Genomic DNA, 19,338 nt, shown 5'->3' on the forward strand with positions numbered 1-19,338 from the left:
AGTATTGTTCATTCGGTAATTTTACCGATTTGACATGTCATCATCATTGCTCTATTTTTTTTTTTTCAAGTCACCCTATTCTAGACCGATGTTGTCATCTAATGTTGTGGGGCGCCATTGTGTCAAAGTTTAAAGATCATTACAAGCATTTGTCGTTAAAACGGCGGTGTCGTCAATTTTCAGTTGATTTTGAAGGATACTTGATCCAAGATGTTGGAGGACGCTTACAAGGTCCTTAAAATGATATTCCCCGGCAACTTTTGGCCAGATTTCATAAAAAATGTCCAGACATCGTGACCAATTGTCATATCAAGAATGCCACGAAGATAGCTGATGTAGCACACAGACACACTGTCAGGGTTGAAGGGAAGCACAGAGGGCAGTCTGACCCGAGCAGCGCTCAGCCGGGTGATAAGCAGAGTGAAAATAAAGCCGATAAGATTTTAGCTGTGAATCTTTTCCAGACAGCTGTCACGGCAACACAATTACCACACAATTTAAAGATAGCCCTCACAGGGACGGACGGCCGCCACCCGGATACGTTTCACTTCTTGGCGACTTGAATGGTTTTGAGGAATGAGGTTTTTTTTGTTCTTGTATTTTTGGCAAAGTTGTCTTGACGAGATCCTTTCCCAGTCATTTGGAGCAATCATTGGCGAACATGTGGACACCAAATCATCCCCTGTGAGACCGCAGAGGAACATCTACAGCGTTGCCAGATTGCTGATCAGAAGTTGGAATATTTTGTCAAAACAACTTTCCACATAAAAAACAAAACAATCTGTCTACACCAGTTATGTATGTATATAAAAATCACTTTGGCAGGCTCTAAAGTGCAACCGTATGTACCCTCAAATGTTTTAGAGAATTCAAAAGCATGATGAAAGTTGTTTCTGGAAAAATTATTCCGACAACAAAGCCCAATCAAATAAAGTCGTATATCAGCCTGGGTTCTGAAGCTTTTGGCCGAATTAGTATGAGAACTAGGATTCCACCCAAATTGGCTTTGGAAAAAAAATGGCCGACTTCCTGTTTGCTTTCTGGCATTGGGTCCTTGAGGCTTTTTTCACGTGTCTTGTTATGATAAATATGTCCACCAACATTCACGTTGATTTGTGAAAGTAGTGTTGGACCCTTTCTCATGACGAAACCTCTTTATACTCAACTTGTTCATTTAGGGTCTCCTATTTCTAGCAAGAATTTGTCAAAGTAAGACGTTATTCAAAATGGCTGCTTGAAGCCAAAATGGCCGACTTCCTGTCCAATTTCAGGCATGGTTCTCTCACTTCCGGCACAAGCTGATTCCAATCAACAGGATCGTTATCAGGCTTATGCAGAGTTTTCTGATGAGCTGATCGTAAATCAGCCGTGTCGGAGAAGGGCAACATGCAAAACCCGCAGGACTCCGGCCCTCGGTGCCCACCTCTGCTCTAGACTCACTATCCTATTGTTCGCTTCTCCGCTACCCCCTCCCATACGACCCGATGGGACCAATGATTTGGATGAATTTGCATCGCGCGTATGCTAACGGTCAACAAACATACTGTGGATGGTTAAACATCTGCCTTCCTGTAATCACACGAGAACTATGGTGGTCTATAAGGCTCAAAATGGCTCTCGTGGCAATAATTCACTTTAATTACCACAACGGGACGTCAAACAACAATTTGTTTCCCGTCTACTAGTCGGAGTTTTTCCCCCTCGCCCCGCTAAGAGGTAATGAAGATCCGTAGGAGGGCGCGCAAGGCAGGAAGGTGGGAGGTTCGAAAGTGAAAGAGGCTCAAATGGAAATCGGATGCAAAAGCGCAGCCAGCAGTCTGAAAGCTTCTGACCTTTGAGAATTAGGCGGATGTGGAAATTGTTGCTTAGCGGGTTTTCGGAGCCCACACACATCTGCGCATACTGCACACACTCTGACACTTAGTGCATAGAGTTCATGAGCTCGGGTGACGGTGCAAACACTGAATATGGCGCGTACAGTAAGAGAGTGAACTGGCGATGACTCATCCGTCCATTGATGAGCTTAACAGACATCCACTCCACTCCGGGGTTTTAGCCTGGGCTCGGCTCCCTCGTGGCTCACCCCCCCCCCCCCCCCTTACCCACCGGCACATCTCCTTCCCTTCAGCAGAGCAAGCTTAAATTAGAGCTCTGGCAGGAGGCCACGCCAGAGTGCAGCACAGAGACAGACATTCACACCTCTGGAAGTCTGACTCAGAAAAGACCAGCCTGGCTGCAAGACTCGCTCCTCACTTTGGCTGTTGTGATGCGTCTCCGCCAAAAGACATTTTGGGAGAATGCGCACGCTTCAGCAAATTGTGTAAGCTTGCGAATTAGCAGCTATTTGGGAGTTAGCGTGCGGGTGAACGGTTAGCCCGCGAGCTAACTGTGAGCTCACGAATTAGCGGATATTAGCCCGCGAGCTAACCGGCTAGCTCGCAAATTAACACCTATTAAGTTAGCTTGCGGGCTAACCTAATAGCCGTTTTTTTAGCGGCTATTTGGGAGATATTGATAGATATTGTAACATTTTTAATACTTCATTTTATTTTATTAACCATTGTTACACATTATTAACATTTTAATTCTTTATATTAACTTTGTCGAAATGTTTTGTTTCCTGTGCAGAGCAGATGGTGTTGACTTCGTATAATCTGACCTTAAGATGGGACATACTATTTAGTCTAAAAAAGTTCCTTCTCAGCGTTTTGTGCGAAAACACATCTGGTCCTTGAGAACAGAATCTGTTTTGAACACCCACACCTGACTCTGTTTTCGCCATCGCTCTCGGAAAAGTACCAGAGAGTATGTTTTGTCCACAAATGAAAGAGAGGAGGTCTTTTTAACTATAAGAAACTGTTGTGCACGCGGAAGAGCTACATTTGACGCTCTGAATGCCACCTGTTTAAGTGATGATTAGAGGCAGTTATTTGTCCAGAGATTCTCTGTTTTTTATTAAATCATTTTTGCAAAAGGTGTATTTTTCTTACATTAAATCTATCTTCATTTTTGGAACACGCAAAGAGGACATAATAATTTATTCCTCTTTCAATATCCCGGGGTTAGCGTGTGGGTGAACGGTTAGCCTGCAAGCTAACAGCTCGCGAATTAGCAGCTATTTGGTAATGTAGCAATTTACAGGGAGTGAGTGCAGTGTGAAAGTGGTCTTTATTGCCACTCGTCCACCACCTCAGCCGCTTTAACGAGCCCTGCATCTGCATATGTGATGGTGTAGCACGGTATCCCGATTTGGCAGGTTCAATTTGGTTCCTCTGTTAGCGGGAGCACAGTGTGAAACAAAACCACAACTGTTAATGTTCGTATGCTAACAGAAGTTCGAACGGAACTTAACTCATTCAAACCCAAAAACGTACAGAAGGCTTTAATACAGCTTCTGACATGAAGAGGTCGCTTACAGCAATGGTAGTTATTACAACAACAACAAAAAAGGCCATCATGTGGCAGCAAAGTATAAGAGATCAGCCAGGGCCAGGTTGCAACAAGGTCTTTTTCGCAGTGTTTTCAACAGGTTTGTGAATAATGATGAAACAGATACAAATTTACTCAAATCTTTATTTTTGTAGGTTCCATGTTTTTATAGCAGTAGAACAGAATATTCTGTGGACCTTGCAAAATCTGTCAAAATCCAGTAAAACAGCCAGGCGCGAAGACGGTTGCTTCAATGAAAATGTCTGGGAATTGAATGACTTAACATTATGTTAATATTTGTAGCACCAGGTGGGCTTTAGTGATAAAGCTCTAGAGTTGTTTAGATTCTATTTGGCATATGGTTGTTCTGAGTCCCGCTATGCCCCACTCTTGTAAGGCGCTCCACAGGGTTCAATTTTAGGGCCCCTGTTGTTGTCGGTGTATTTGCTGCCCCTGGGTCTTACTTACACAGCTGGCTAAGATTTTGGTCACAGTAATCGCATTTGCCACCACACCTGCTGCAATCCACGGGCAGCAGGTTACCCACCCTACCTTAGCCTCGGTCTTTATATTTGCGAGTCATTACGATGCCTTCCACTGCTCATATCACATTCGATATTGTTCCTTTGTTTTGAGCCGCCTCCAAAGTGCGATGTGATCTCCCGTCCGAGGAGATTGCTTTTCCCTCATAACTGTGGCACTTATTACACTTTGCCTCAAACCTCCGTCACCCCCCCCCCCCCTCACCCCACCGTTCAGCATATTGCACAGGTGCTGGAAAGCCATCTGTTGGATTTCGCAACATCTCACGCCATGGGAATAATACTCATGCGTCAAAACTGCACTCCCTGCACAGTCTGTCCTCATTCGGAAGTCATTTTAGTTTGATAGCATGTGTACTAGCGATTAGCGCTAATTGGCCCCAAATCTAAACTGATTAAACAGCTGTGTGAAGGTGAAGGTCTATATAGAGACCCCTAGATTGTTTTTGTTTTTGTTTTACTCTGCATTTGAATGTGACTTTTTTGTAATTTCAAGTATTATTTTCTGCATTACAAAAAAGTGAATCGCCCTTAAAACTGAATGACTCTACAAGACTCATCAATTCAATATACTTCCTTGACACCAATTACTATTGCGAGCCCATACCCCGCTTCATTCTCCGGCATTGTTAAGCGGCTAACGTTTGCGAAACACACCGATTCGTGCCAACCTCCGTTTGCCAAATATGTTGCAAACATATCATTACTGCCAGTGCTAATGCTGCAAATGTTGACATTAATCACAGGCCGTCCAATACTGTTTTTGTTCTTGTCAGGCTTCAAGCTATTTGGCCCGAGGCAGAGTACTTTAGACATGACAGTCCAATTATTATCTTAAATAGCGACATCCTTGAAATGGGCATAGTCCTCGCTTTTTGCCTCCATCATGCAACAATTCGGATTGTTTTCTTTTTTTAAAACGCTCTTATCTGCCTTTGTCCTCAATCCGGCGTGGCCTAGATTCGCATGTGATCAACTTTTAAAGCACAAGCTGTCTCTCCGGATACGTTCTTAAAAAGTCAACATGAAAAGAAAGACTTGCGTACGATGAGGGATTTGTCCATTTGCACCTGCCACTGGATGCGTGTTGCCACAGACAAAACAGGAAGCCGCGTCCAGGAAATGGAGATTCAGGTGTTGACGTGCAAATGCTAGCGGTGCCTTTCATTGGCCTTCATTTGGTGTACTGGACTCGACCTGTCTGATCTGCTGGTTTATGTTGCATTCGGAGAAATTGGATGCAGGACAAATGATGGATGGATGGATGGATAGAGCGCTAGATGGATGGATGATAGATGGATGGATAGATGGATAGATGGATAGAGAGATGATAGAGCGATAGAGCAATAGCTAGATAGAGAGCTAGATTTTTTTGATAGAGCGCTAGATAGAGAGCTAGAGAGCTAGCGAGCTCGCTAGATAGAGAGCTAGCGAACTCGCTAGCTAAAGAGCTAGCGAGCTCGCTAGCTAAAGAGCTAGCGAGTTCGCTAGATAGAGAGCTAGCGAGTTCGATAGATAGAGAGCTAGCGAGTTCGCTAGATAGAGAGCTAGCAATTTAGCTAGATAGAGACCTAGCTAGCTAGATAGAGAGCGAGCTAGATAGAGAGCAAGCGAGCTAGCATGCTATATAGATAGAGCGCTAGATAGAGCTAGCTAGCTGGCTAGCTCTCTATATAGATAGAGAGCGAGCACGCTAGCTAGCAAGCTACCTACCTAGATAGATAGATAGATGGATAGATAGATAGATAGATAGATAGATAGATAGATAGATAGATAGATAGATAGATAGATAGATAGATAGATAGATGGATGGATAGACACCTGTGTGATGAAAAATGCCACTGCATAATACACACGGCACATAAGGAGTCTGTAATCTATTTCGGAGATGTAAGCAGAACGCCTCGTGATGCGTGGGTGCGGTTGAAAATGAATCACGTTGACTGACTGACGCCGCCGTCATTTTCCTTTCCAAGCACGCGTGACAGGTAACTCTTGATAAAAGCTATGTGTGTGTGTGTCTGTGTGTGTGTGTGTGTGTGTGTTTATGTTGTGGTGCTGTATAATATTTCCTGGGGGGGGTGGAGGAGGGTTGCCATGGCAGCACCGTGAATGAATGTGTGTGTGTGCGTGAAAGCTTTTTTACGAGAGGCCAACTGAGGACAGTGCGTTTGTCATTTCGCCGTCGCTTATCTTGCAAGCCGTGCAACGCCATGACATTTATTTTATTTTTTTTGACCTTCTGCTTTGTGCCGAGACATAATAGCGACATAATCATACCCTTGGATTTCAAGTGCTACTGATGTATGAGAGGCTCATGTGGATGTGGGGAAGGCAGTGTCAGCGTCAGAGCGTATCGCAGATGGGGACAGGGAGGCACATTCTGACCTTTGATATTAGTTTTTTGTCACAATAACTCATTTGGGAGGGCTTCGCCCACCAATGCCCACAAGAAATCTCTTGAATAAGAGTTGATGGCGGCCAATGTTCATTCATGCTACATGTGTAAAAAAAGAAAAGATCAATCAGGTCAGATTTCATTCGATTCACTCCCATGTAGACTTATGGTTCACTCTCTATACTGACTCGGCAGTTTTCCCTGAGGTTCATTAATTCCTGCTCACACACTTCCTGCACCGCCTAAAGGAACCTATAGTCCACATACAGGATATGTGAAATATTTCATGAACAGGGCCAAAGTGTGTTCAGTTTGAAGCTACAATGGTTAAAAATCAATTAAATAAACATGTCTATGTGTAATGGATGGAGCCAAGGTGGGGTGACACATTCTAGCACCCCGAGGTAAACCTACATCACATCCTGGCTTGAGTTCCGTATATGTATATGAAAGGAGCAGCCATAAGAAGTTGAGTGAAATCATCACTCAAAGCATTGACTAGCATTGACTAGCAATGACTAGCATTTAGCATCATTTTATGATTTGCAACATGTTAAAGTTTTTTTGTTTGCCATCAGCTTTTGCACCAACTATAATGTGGCTTCTGCACACTAACTCCCAAATAGCCGCTAATTTGCGGGCTAATTGTTAGCTCGCAGGCTAACCATTCACCCACACGCTAACCCCAGGATAACTCCCAAATAGCCGCTAAAAAACAGCTATTAGGTTAGCCCGCAAGCTAACCTAATAGGCGTTAATTTGCAAGCTAGCCGGTTAGCTCGCGGGCTAATATCCGCTAATTTGTGAGCTAACAGTTAGCTCGCGGGCTAAACATTCACCCGCATGGTAACTCCCAAATAGCTGCTAATTCACAAGCTGCTAGCTAGCTCGCGGGCTAATAGCCACTAATTGCTGCTTATTGCACGAGCAACCAATCAGATAGTGGTGTGGGCGTGCCAATGCTGCAGGGAGTCAACAGCCGCGGAGAGAAAGCGCCCGGCAGAGCAAAAATAACAGTTTTTAATATATCGGCCATCAAAAAAAAAAAAAAAAAAAGGCTGATGCCGATATTCATAAAATGTTGAATATCGGCGCCGATTATCGGTCTATCCTTATCCAGGATACACAAAATTAGAATGCTGAGGTTAGATTGCGGAACACTGCGATGACGACAAGCCGTAGACGCTGACCTCTGGCCCCTGGAGACCCGACAGTGGCTCGTTTATGGTGACTAATGCAGTTGTGACGATGCGTGGAAGCGAAGCCGTCCTCTGGCGGTTGACCTCTGCCAGTCTTCTAAGACACGTCAGTGGGAAGATGGCAGCCCTGCAGCATGTGGGGGAGGGGGGAGTGGGTGTCTGGGAAGCCGATGATGACGATAATTCCCGGCGGGTTTTCCTCGAGTGCGTAGATTCTCTATTAGGATTCATGAGTAGTGAGTACATTTGCCTCACAAATGAGAGGATTGTAAAAACCAAGAGGGATTTGTCTTGCGGATTGGAAGTTTTCATACCAATTTGGACCAAAACAGTAGAAGTCACAGATTGAGAAGAATTAGAAAGGGACTTGGGGGCGGGGCATTAGTAAAGATTTATAGGACTTGGTCGTGGGGATCAGAAAGTTCATGTCTTAATCAGAACAACAGTTTATCTTAATTGGCCATCTTTGTTGTTTACATCCACCTCAAATGCTTTTGAGGTCGGAACTGGAAGACAAATGAGAAATATCCCACCTTCCTCGAATGCAGCTTTAGAGCTCAGGTAGCAACCAATCACGGCACACCTGTTAGCTGGGTTTTGTCATGTGACGTTCATAAACTGAGCTCTGTGGCACTGTGATGTCATTTCCAGTTGACAGGAAGTGACAAAATGGCCGCCACCTGAAATGGACATAAACGGTTGGGGATTTTGCTGCTTAATTTATATTCCACAAACACAATATCAATCAGAATGCCGTTAGACTAGTGAGAGCGCATAAAACAAACTTTGAAGATTTTTTTTGACTTGACTTTCGCGTGCATTGTGGTCAACTAAACAGAGCTAGATGGATGGATGGATGGATTCAGAGCCTTAAAAAAAATGGAGTTGAGACTGAGTGCCGGGCAAATCTTGAGAGAGGGAAACACCATCCCCAACCCCCACTCTCATCTTTCCAAGAGGAAACACATTTGGAATGCTGCACATACAGTAGCGTCTCCCCTTTTCCTCCATCCTCTCCCCAAATCTAATTTGCCAGCACGCGATGCATTCAAATTCCTCTTGTCACGTGACATCCTCTCATTTGCATATCCAGGAAAGAAGGGAGGGCTGCGTGAGCCAATAGGAACCCGTCGTGGCGGTGACGTAAGAGAGGCGGGGCAAGAGGCTTCTCGCTTGGACGTGACGTTGGCGTCAGTGTGTACTGTGCAGTTCCACTCTGCACTGAAGCAAGCAGGCAGGATCTCCCCCCCCTCCCTCCTCAATCTCTCTCTCCAGCCCACGGAAGAGGCACCGCGGCGCCACGGGAGAAGATGTCCTGCTGAATCGAGGGATAGGCCCGGGAGAGTCTACCGGCCCCGTCCCTTCTTTCCTTCTTCCCTCAACGACAAGCGAAACCCTCCTTCCACCTGGAAGCGAGAGAGAGGAAGACGTCAGCTTCTCCTCACAAAACACCCACCACCACGTTTCTTTCTCCCCCCCCTCCTCGTGTGCACGGAGGGTTTCTCCGTGACGAACCCCACGCGTGGATTATATGGAACAAGGGCCGACCGGGTATTAGTTAGCACCGGAGCTAACTAGTTAGCTACACCTGCCAGCTAGCGTTTTTCGACATCGGCTGGGAACAAGTTTACATTGTCGACTTTTTTTTGTGTGCTTTAACGAGCATTCATTCAGACTTATTGTTTCTATTATACGAAACGTGCCACTATTTTTATTTTATTTTTCACACCGGTAAAATAAGCTAACGCGAGCAGCTGCTTTGTAGCCCACATTCAATGCATTAAATTAAAGCAGACTTTTTGGGGGAGGACGATTTAATGAACATTTTAACGCTTTAACACAACAAAAAGGACATTACGCATTTTGGACGACGTTCTCCGAGGATTTGGAATCATAATTCGGACCTTTTTTTGCGTTGAATGAGAAAACAAAGGCGAGTGGAGCCAGCTATCTTTTGACCTTTTTTATTGAATGTAATTTAACCCCGCTAACCAAGCAAGCCCTCTCCCGACCGAGGACCACCCCAAAGCGGACTGAAGGAGTCTTTGTCGCCGATCCCGGTGGAGCAATTACAGCAACATTCCCCCATGAACATACAGAGGTCACGTCCTATTAACATTTCACGTCATGGCAGATCGCGGCACAAATCGCACGACTTCGAAGATTTATCTTGCCTGAGGAGCGCCGAGTCGAGCCAGAGCTTCAGCCCCAACCTCGGCTCGCCCAGCCCGCCGGAGACCCCCGACGCGTCGCACTGTATCTCCCGCATCGGGGACTACCTGCTGCTGGAGCCCCTGGAGGGGGACCACGTCTTCAGGGCCGCTCACCTGCACAGCGGCGAGGAGCTTGTGTGCAAGGTGAGCGCGTGCACGTTATGTACATACATGCACACATGCCCAGGTGCACGTATATTTCTATATTTGTATATTTCATATGCATTTTGTGCACAAAGGCAAAGTCTAGCCTGCAGCGAGCACTCTGCACTACTTGGCTCGCATTGCAAAGAGCGAGAGAGGAGCCTAATGGAAAAAGTGAATGGACAGGATGACGTAACATTGATAATGGGGCAGGAAGAACACGTACACACAGGGTACATACGATCTAACGCAAGAGTCGTATCTAAGAATCACCATTTTTTTCAAAGGTAGCGCCTCATTTTTGATGCAGTCGTTTAACATACCGTAGGTATTATTGTGTTTGTGATTTGTAATGGTGCATTGCATCATACCGGCTGGCTGTTCCTAATATTTTGAGGAGCACATTTCACTTACAATAATTGAGTAAATACCAACATTGTTACAGGATGCATGCACCAAAGTACAACTTGACGCCTCACTGGCGGTGTCATCAAAAAAGGAAAAGCTGGACGTAAACTGCTTATTTTTTTGCCATTGCTATTTGTGGTCTGTGGTGCCCTCAGATGGTCAGGAAGAGGATTTTTTTTTTTTACGGCCAACTCATTCCCAATGATACATTGAAGTTGTTCCTACTTGAAATTTTAATCATTCAGCACATTTGATTCCCATTGGAAATGATTGTCAACATGCCAAAAATCCCCAGTTACCAAAAATTCAAAATTTTCATCATTCACCGATTCAAATTATTCCAACTTTAAACTGTTTAGGCTAAACCAGAAATGTTTTAAAAATAAAAGCCCAAAATTAAGATTTTTAATTTGTTTTTCTCTATTTTCTAATTTTTTTGACCAATTCAAACAGTCCGAACACTTTTTTTTCCAAAATAAAAGACAAATTAAGATTTTTTCTCATATAATTTCTACACTTTCGACTGATTCAAATGTTACAATTTTAAACCGTTCAGTTTACCCCCACCCCCCAAAAAATTTAAAGCTAAAAACTAAGATTTTTTTTGACCAATTCAAACCAACTTGGGGCTAAACGATTTAAGGAAAATAATCTAATTGTGATCCCCCCTCCCCAAAAAATTGCACTTGTTATATCATATGCGAAATTCTGTTATAGACTACAGGATCTTAAGATAAAGCTAAAAGTTTTAATTAGTCTACGTCTTATCCCAACAGCTATTTTTTTTTTCTCACAATTTCAAAATAAAAGCCAGAAATTAAGATTTTTTTTCTATTTTTTATCCTTTAATTTCTACTTCTTTTTTGGGGGGCCAATTCAAAACATCCCAACTGCTTATCTCAACAACACATTTTTTAATTTCAAAATAAAAGCCGATTTGTACTTTTGTCATAAGTCATCATTTAAGCACACACGACCGGCCCATCAGCTGACTGTTTGACTCCCCTCTATGCCGAGGAATCCTATCAATAGCCGATCAATCCCCCACCTATGCCATTGATCCCTCCCAAGTCGGCTTGAGGGGGTTTTAAAATGTGGACCCATGGGGAGTTCTTTTCCTGTCGACCGCGAGTGGTGGAAGCACTCCTGCCTGAAGTCAATCTGAAGAAGAGGGTGGGGAGTGGGTTGCCATGGCAACCAAAGAGGCACTGCAACCCGGGGCTGCGGTGCAAATATATACTTTTATTCCTCATCAATGTAATACACTTGAAACAAAAAAAACACATTTTGTGTATCAGCACCATCCATTTCCTAAAATGGCTTCCCAACCATTTTGTTTCCCGCCCGCCCCAGGTGTTCGACGTGGGCCGCTACCAGGACTCCCTGGCGGCCTACTTCGCCCTGGGCCACCACCGGCACATCAACCAGGTGCTGGAGGTCCTGCTGGGCGAGACGCGGGCCTACGCCTTCTTCGAGCGCAGCCATGGCGACATGCACTCGTTCGTGCGCACCTGCAAGAAGCTGCGCGAGGACGAGGCCGCCCGCCTCTTCCAGCAGATCGTCTCGGCCGTGGCGCACTGCCACGACGGCGGCCTGGTGCTGCGAGACCTCAAGCTGCGGAAGTTTGTCTTCAAGAATGAGAGCAGGTGAGTTGGCAGGGCCAAAACTCAACTTGATAGCGGTACGAGAATTCTACCTTCAACTGGCTTAAAAAGCTCTTGTTGCTTAACAGCACTCCAGGGTATCCTAGTGGCTCCTTCCTGTGAGCTTTACACAGCAAACACAAGCTGTTCGCCGTTTTTTTTTTTTTTTGTGTGTGAGAAGCTGGTGCGCAGACGATCAGCTCCTCGTATCTCGGCCCACTTTTAACCAAATCAAATCCCCTCGTTGCGCCGCTACGTTTGTCTTTTTATCGAAGCGAGAGCAAATGTCGGCGTTAATCCTGAGGAATTACTCGCCTCGCTTCCTCCCGTCTTCAAAGGAACTTCCCGTCAGGCCTAATTACACCGCTTGCGCCGCTTTAATGATCAGCCCCTTTCACACAAAAGGTCGCGGAAATGTTGTAAATTCCTTTCTTTTGTTCCTCGGTTTTGCCATATTTTATTGAGCAGTCAGGAGAAGGGACTCTTGCAGACTGGCTAGCAATTAGCTAGTTGTATATCGTCATTTGCTAACTCCCACATCACTCACCAGGCCATGTCTTTTTAAATCCACACACATTCAAAGTCACAGATACTACAGTGTCAAACGTTAGGATGTTGACCTCAAGTGGACAAAAATAATATCTACACCTCACATGCGTAGTTTGGTATTGTGTATAAAGCTTAGACATATCGTCGCTGCTGTGAAAAACACTTCTATCTATAAAAAAAAAATTTTTTTTGAGATGTCTGCATTCAGTTTCATCCCAAAAAATGTAAACACACTCACTGACACCCATTTTTTTTTTTTTTTAAATAAATAAATAATTAATTAATTAATTAATTTTCTTTGGGAGATTTTTACATTTTTGGGACGTCTGCATTCAGTTTCATTTCTAAAACATAAATTGTAGGGGGAGAAATAAGACTTATGTCCATTTTTTAATTAATTATTTTTATTTAAGATTTTTAAGTTTTTGGGATGTCTGCATTCAGTTTCATCCTCAAAACATAAAAATGTAATTAAAAAAAAGACATTTGTCCATTTTGGAATTTTTTGATTTTTTTTTTATGTTTTTGGGATGTCTGCATTCAGTTTAATCCCAAAAATAAAACATGTTTTAAAAAAACGACTTATGTCCATTCCATTAAAAAAATCTAACAATTTATTTATTTTGTATTATTCATTTTTTTTTGTTTTAGATTTTTTACATTTTTGGGATGTCTGCATTCAGTTTAATTTCTAAAACATAAATTGTAGGGGGAGAAATAAGACTTATGTCCATTTTTTAATTAATTATTTTTATTTAAGATTTTTAAGTTTTTGGGATGTCTGCATTCAGTTTCATCCTCAAAACATAAAAATGTAATTAAAAAAAAAGACATTTGTCCATTTTTGAATTTTTGGATTTTTTTTTTATGTTTTTGGGATGTCTGCATTCAGTTTAATCCCAAAAATAAAACATGTTTTAAAAAAACGACTTATGTCCATTCCATTAAAAAAATCTAACAATTTATTTATTTTGTATTATTCATTTTTTTTTGTTTTAGATTTTTACATTTTTGGGATGTCTGCATTCAGTTTCATCCCAAAAACATAAAAATGTAAACACTCACTGACACTTTTTTTTTTTAAAAAATAATTAATTAATTTTCTTTGAAAGATTTTTACATTTTTGGGATGTCTGCATTCAGTTTAATTTCTAAAACATAAATTGTAGGGGGGGAAGGAAAAATAAGACCTATGTCTATTTTATTTTTTTATTATTATTTTTATTTAAGATTTTTACGTTTTTGGGATGTCTGCATTCAGTTTCATCCTCAAAACATAAAAATGTAATTAAAAAAAAAAGACATATGCTCATTCCATTAAAAAAAATCTAACAATTTATTTATTTATTTTATTTTATTTCATTTTTTAGATTTTTATGTTTTTGGGATGCATTCAGTTTCATCCCCAAAACATTATGTGGGAAAATGTTGTGTTTTTCCTGGCCTTGCGCTGACGTGTTGTCGTTGTTGTGCTCGGGCCGCGCGGTGAAGAAGCTCTCTGAAGCTGGAGAGCCTGGAGGACACGTTCATGCTGGCGGGCGGCGACGACTCGCTGTCCGACAAGCACGGCTGCCCGGCCTACGTCAGCCCCGAGATCCTCAACGCGGGCGGCAGCTACTCGGGCAAGGCGGCCGACGTGTGGAGCCTGGGCGTCATGCTCTACACCATCCTGGTGGGCCGCTACCCCTTCCACGACGTGGAACCCGGCTCGCTCTTCAGCAAGATCCGCCGCGGCCACTTCAGCGTGCCCGACACGCTCACGCCCAAGGCCAAGTGCCTGATCCGCGCCATTTTGCGCCGAGAGCCCGCCGAGCGCCTCACCTCGCGCGAGATCCTTCAGCACCCCTGGTTCGACGCCGCCGCCGCCTGCCCGGCGGGGGCGGGCGGGCGAGGCGAGCCGGAGCAGATGGTGCCCGACGTCAATATGGAAGAGGAGCACTTGTTCAGCTGAGCACACGCCCAAGCACAAACGGACCATAGCTGTAGTTTAGCCATGTTGTTGCTTTTTTTTTTTTTTTAACCCCGACATTTTCACACAAAGAAAAAAAAAAACTCCAAACCTGGCATGATGAACATTGGGATGTGACCCAAGAATAATAATGTAGCAACATGTGCTTTTTAATTATTTTTGGTTTGATGTGGTGCTCGTAACAAGTAGACACATTTTTCACACTACGGCAAGCATGAAGGGACAAACCGACGACTGGATTCCTCATCATTACTGGGATTTAAAAAAAAAAAAAAAAAAATCATTGTTTCTCCTCATCTTTCTGTCCGGGAATCTTTTGCCACATTGTACTGCCGCCATTTTGTTGTGGCGTCCACTTGATGCGTACCCCCACCATTTTGAATTTGGAAATTTTGGGTTGTAAAATTCCGGGAAATTCCAAAGTAGGTAAATTTCCACGGGAATTCACATGAATTGGAAATTCACCAAATGTTGAAGTTTGACTATTGAATGTAGTTGGCGGGAAAATATATTTTCGTATTTCTGACAAACAGATGGCGCAATTAGGTTCATGTGCAAAATAGAAAAATGGATTCAGTTCAATTCCCACAAATTTCAATCATTTCCGTTAAAATTCAATGGGATGTCAAGATTGAAAATCTTGGAAATACTCCTAATAAAATTTTTACCAGAACAATTAACAGGGAATTGAGGTTAATTTATGTATATATTCTAACGTTAATATAATAATTTTGTTAGCCTGATAGCATAATTGCTCAAATGTTTTTTTTTAGCTTATTATCAATAAAAATATAAATATGCTTGCCAAATTTATTTTATCTTTTTTTGTTTTATAAAATAAAGAAAACACATTTTTTCATAAGCGATTATGCTATTACACTATTTTGTTTCGTCGGCTTTTAACATGTTAAAAATGGACTTGGGCGATTATGCTGCTAGGCTAATGATTTTTTTCATAAGCAGACATTCACACACACAAAAAAAAATGTCAACAGATTTATTTCTAAGAAGTAATTTATTCCCGGTAAATCTAACTTTGAACGTTTCTGGAATTTTGCAATCCTTGGACAATTTTCTGTTACGAAAAATTCCGCCGCCATTTTGCGGTGTTGTGCACTTGGCGTGTGGCCACCATTTAAAGTTTTATATGTAAAGTCTTTAGAAAAATAAGAGTGCAGCATTTATTTAAATCAAACATCTCTCTCTATATATATATATATATAAATGAATAAATAAATCTAAAAGAAGTATAAATCTATATATTTAAAAAGTACTACATTGCAGGGTTTTGTTTTTCTTTTGACACAGGACGCTCTGTCTCACGCTCAGAAGCCATCTTGTGTGCCAGTATTCCCGCCGCCACTCTCCCTCTTCACTCAGCGACATGTCACTTGAATTTGTCGTTTATTTTTTTTTTGTATTTTATTTTATTAATAATCAGCATGCACACCATGAATTCTATAAACTTGCCTAGGAGAAAGGGGATGGTCCAATCCCATCTGATTAGGCTGTATTGTCCTAAATTACACTTTTTTTCTCTCTCTTTTTTTTTTTTTTTTTTTAAAGAGGGCGCTTCCTTTTTGATTTAAATTGGTGCTGATTTGGTGCTAATGTTTAGTCCTGGAGAAAGGGGTGGCTGGGAAGAAGGGGGGAGGGTTCAGTGGTGCATGGTGGGATATCTGCCTCAGATGTTCTGATTGTATCGTTTAAAAAACAAAAAAAGAAAGGAAAAAAAATACTCTGGTGTTTTGTCCAAATTTATTATTCCATAAATAAAATTGTGAACTGCGATTGCTTGTCATGTTATTTTTTTTCTTGACCCAAGTGTGTGTGTGTAATGCAAACACAAGATCAGGGTGAATGAATCAATTCAAAGAAAAAATAAATAAATCCAACTTTGGTGGAACGATTTTCCAACAATGATTAATTAAATACTTTAGTGCCATCGTGTGGTCAAAGGGTGTACTGCTTCACAGTATACTCAATACATTTACATGTTAGAAAATTGTCTATTAACTACATGAAATGATTTATGACTATTAAATGTATTTTATTCTTTGTGATTTGAAATATGCATTTATTCTTTTGGTTTTGAACCACTTAGAGTCACCCCCCCCCCCCCTTAAATCCCATCATTTTTCCTTCACTAAAACACTAAAGCAACAGATGGACAAATCTTATCTATTGAAAAGTACAAATCAATTCCGCTGCGTCCATTCAAAATCAAATCGTCCTTTTTTCATACCGTTAATCCTCACTAAGGAATCCCTCTCTAATCTCATTGCGCAATCTCCATTTTCCCACTGATACTAAAATGACAGTGGATGAAGGATTATTTAAATCTATTTTCATTCATTTCATTAGGTTATATATACAGTATGTGTCTTAGGGAAACTGGAGACGACCCCCCCCCCCCCCAACCAAAAAAGTCTTATTAAAATTAGGAGTGGGGTGGGGAGCAGCCAAGGCAAGGCAATCTTCTACGTGCAACAATCGGATAGCTCATCTAAGACCACACACGAGAACCTTTGGCCAAAAAAAAAAAAAAATACAACAGATGGCCACTGCATGTTTTTGCCGTAGCGCCATCATGAACCTCCGGCAACCATTATGCTGAATAAACACTAATTCTGTTCTAAATTTACATGCACCATATTGTCCAATCGACGATCCAAAAAGAATATTGTATAATCTAGACTATGCTATTCAGTATGTCATCACACTGATAGTCAATATTTTCTACAAACATTGCGGTTATTACCTTTCAACACTAGAGGGCGCTCAGCTACAAGTTTGGATTGTTTACATTGTGAGCGAGAGTAGTAGTTACTCAAGATTGCGTAACAAGAATTTGGAGTGAAATACACCCTTAAAACTGCTGGGTCCGGAATAACCCAGTTTGGGTCCAAAAAAAATGGACCGACCTCTGGTCAATTTGACCTAACGTTGGGTTGTTTTGCATCAAAACAATCAATTTTTTTGAGTTTGTTTTATACAAAAATTGGATTATAAATTTGGTTAATTAATAATAACAATAATAATAATCATAATATTAATTATTATTGTTGTTATTATTAAAAATGTGAAAAAAATGTTTACCAGTGTAATTGTAATCACACACCCCTCCCACCCCTAATTATGAAAAATCATAAGCAAAACATTACAGCAAAAATTGTGAGCAAAAACTCGCCAAACAATTGGGACTAAAAAAATATTACCAAGAATGTGAACTAGAATATTCTAATTAAGTGATGTCACCCCCTCCCTCAAATAAATAAATAAATAAATCAGCAAACAACTGTGACCTGAAAAAAGTCACCGTAAATTGTGAACTGAATTATTCTGACCAGAACGTCACCAACAAATTGTAAACAAAAACTGTGAGCCAAAAAATGACACTATAAATTATGAACAAAAATATTCTCACCAGAAAAAGTCACCAAAATGCCAACAAAAAATTCAAATCATCGAAGATATTCAGCCAATTGTTACCAAATAATGTCAATAAAAATATCACCCGATTAACTCTTTGACTGCCAAAAACGTTAAATAACGTTTAGTAAAATCCTATGGAGTGCCAAAGACGTTAAAAGACGTTGTTTTTTTTCAAAACAGAGGTGAAACTAACCATTTTCTATTGTTGATTACTGAAAAACGGAATAAGGTAGAAACAAACTTTTTTTTCTGATGAAAGATGAGAGTCCAATCTTTCATTTGGTAGTATGTGTGTTTCCATAGTCCAAACACATCATTTTCTGTGGACCTTGAAAGATCAGTCAAAATGCTTAAATCGGCTGGCACCCACGGCATCCCTTTTCTGAAAACGTCTGGCAGTCAAAGAGTTAACTAATTTAATTAAAAAAAAAAAAACACCCAAAATTGAGAAACAAATGTTCACCCAAAAATGTGACAAATCAACATCACCAAAAAACGATCTTTAACAAACCGCTTATTGTGTTGCTTTTCAACAAACTCTGCTCTAAACTGCCGCACTTTTCTTATCGGAGAGCTTTTATTGTACAGCAGCTTTTTGTGCTGCTCCACAAGCTCATTTTTATGCTGCTCGTTTGTCAAGGACTTAACGTGGCAATAAAATGTTTCATTGGCGCCGTCCCGCGACCGGCCGCTCTTGTGTGGACATCAACTTTTATGTCATACAGTATATATGTTTATATGACCGCTGGCCACACGTGACATTGTCTGATGGCAGCACGCCTAATTGCGTAATGCTAACTCTCCAGGGCTTCATAAATATGTGTGTCATCTCATGTCACGTTATGTTATGTTGATTTATGTTATGTTATGTTATGTAACAGGCATTTGGTAACATGCCAAAAGGAAACACATTATGTAGCCTATGTCTGCATTTGTTGTAAAAAAAAAAAATGATTGTCCTTGAAAGTTAAAAAAAAATCGTTACTATATGTTTGATGGGCCTCCACTTGTTTTTATGCATCTCGGGAGCGGCCATTTTGCCCCTCGCTGTCGACTGAAAATGACATCACAGTTGCTCAGGTAACTAACGACCAATCACGGCTCACCTGTTTTCTGAGTTTGATCATGTGACATTCGCGAGCAGAGCCGTGATTGGTCGTTGCCTGAGCCCCTGAGGAACTGTGATGTATTTTGACAAAATGGCCGCCACTATGGGATGGATAAAAAGGGTGGATTTTACAGCTTGAGTCAGATAGCACAAATGCAATATTATAGATAATAACAGATAATATGCATAGAACATATTTTTGTGAAGAATTTATTTTACTTGACTTGAAATGGACTCAAATGTGACTTCACCTTTTTACTGTAAAACCACGGCCATGTTGTTAGGCAGGAATCGTCTTACT

At 41.5% G+C, this 19,338-nt stretch overlaps 1 protein-coding gene across 2 annotated transcripts in view; it reads left to right on the forward strand.

Annotated features, from left to right (window-relative positions):
- trib2 (tribbles pseudokinase 2) overlaps nucleotides 1-16,285 on the forward strand; it is a 41,103-nt gene extending 24,818 nt beyond the window's left edge. For both annotated transcript variants that reach the window (XM_077553147.1, XM_077553146.1), the window contains 3 exons: nucleotides 8,662-9,925; nucleotides 11,687-11,979; nucleotides 14,017-16,285. In XM_077553147.1, the coding sequence (XP_077409273.1) occupies nucleotides 9,656-9,925; nucleotides 11,687-11,979; nucleotides 14,017-14,476 (1,023 nt within the window). In that variant the 5' untranslated portion in view covers nucleotides 8,662-9,655 and the 3' untranslated portion in view covers nucleotides 14,477-16,285. The remainder of the gene's footprint in view (nucleotides 1-8,661; nucleotides 9,926-11,686; nucleotides 11,980-14,016) is intronic.
- The last annotated feature ends 3,053 nt before the right edge of the window (nucleotides 16,286-19,338 follow it).

Source organism: Vanacampus margaritifer, chromosome 19 (genome assembly GCF_051991255.1).
Source record: "Vanacampus margaritifer isolate UIUO_Vmar chromosome 19, RoL_Vmar_1.0, whole genome shotgun sequence".
Classification (NCBI taxonomy): domain Eukaryota; kingdom Metazoa; phylum Chordata; class Actinopteri; order Syngnathiformes; family Syngnathidae; genus Vanacampus; species Vanacampus margaritifer.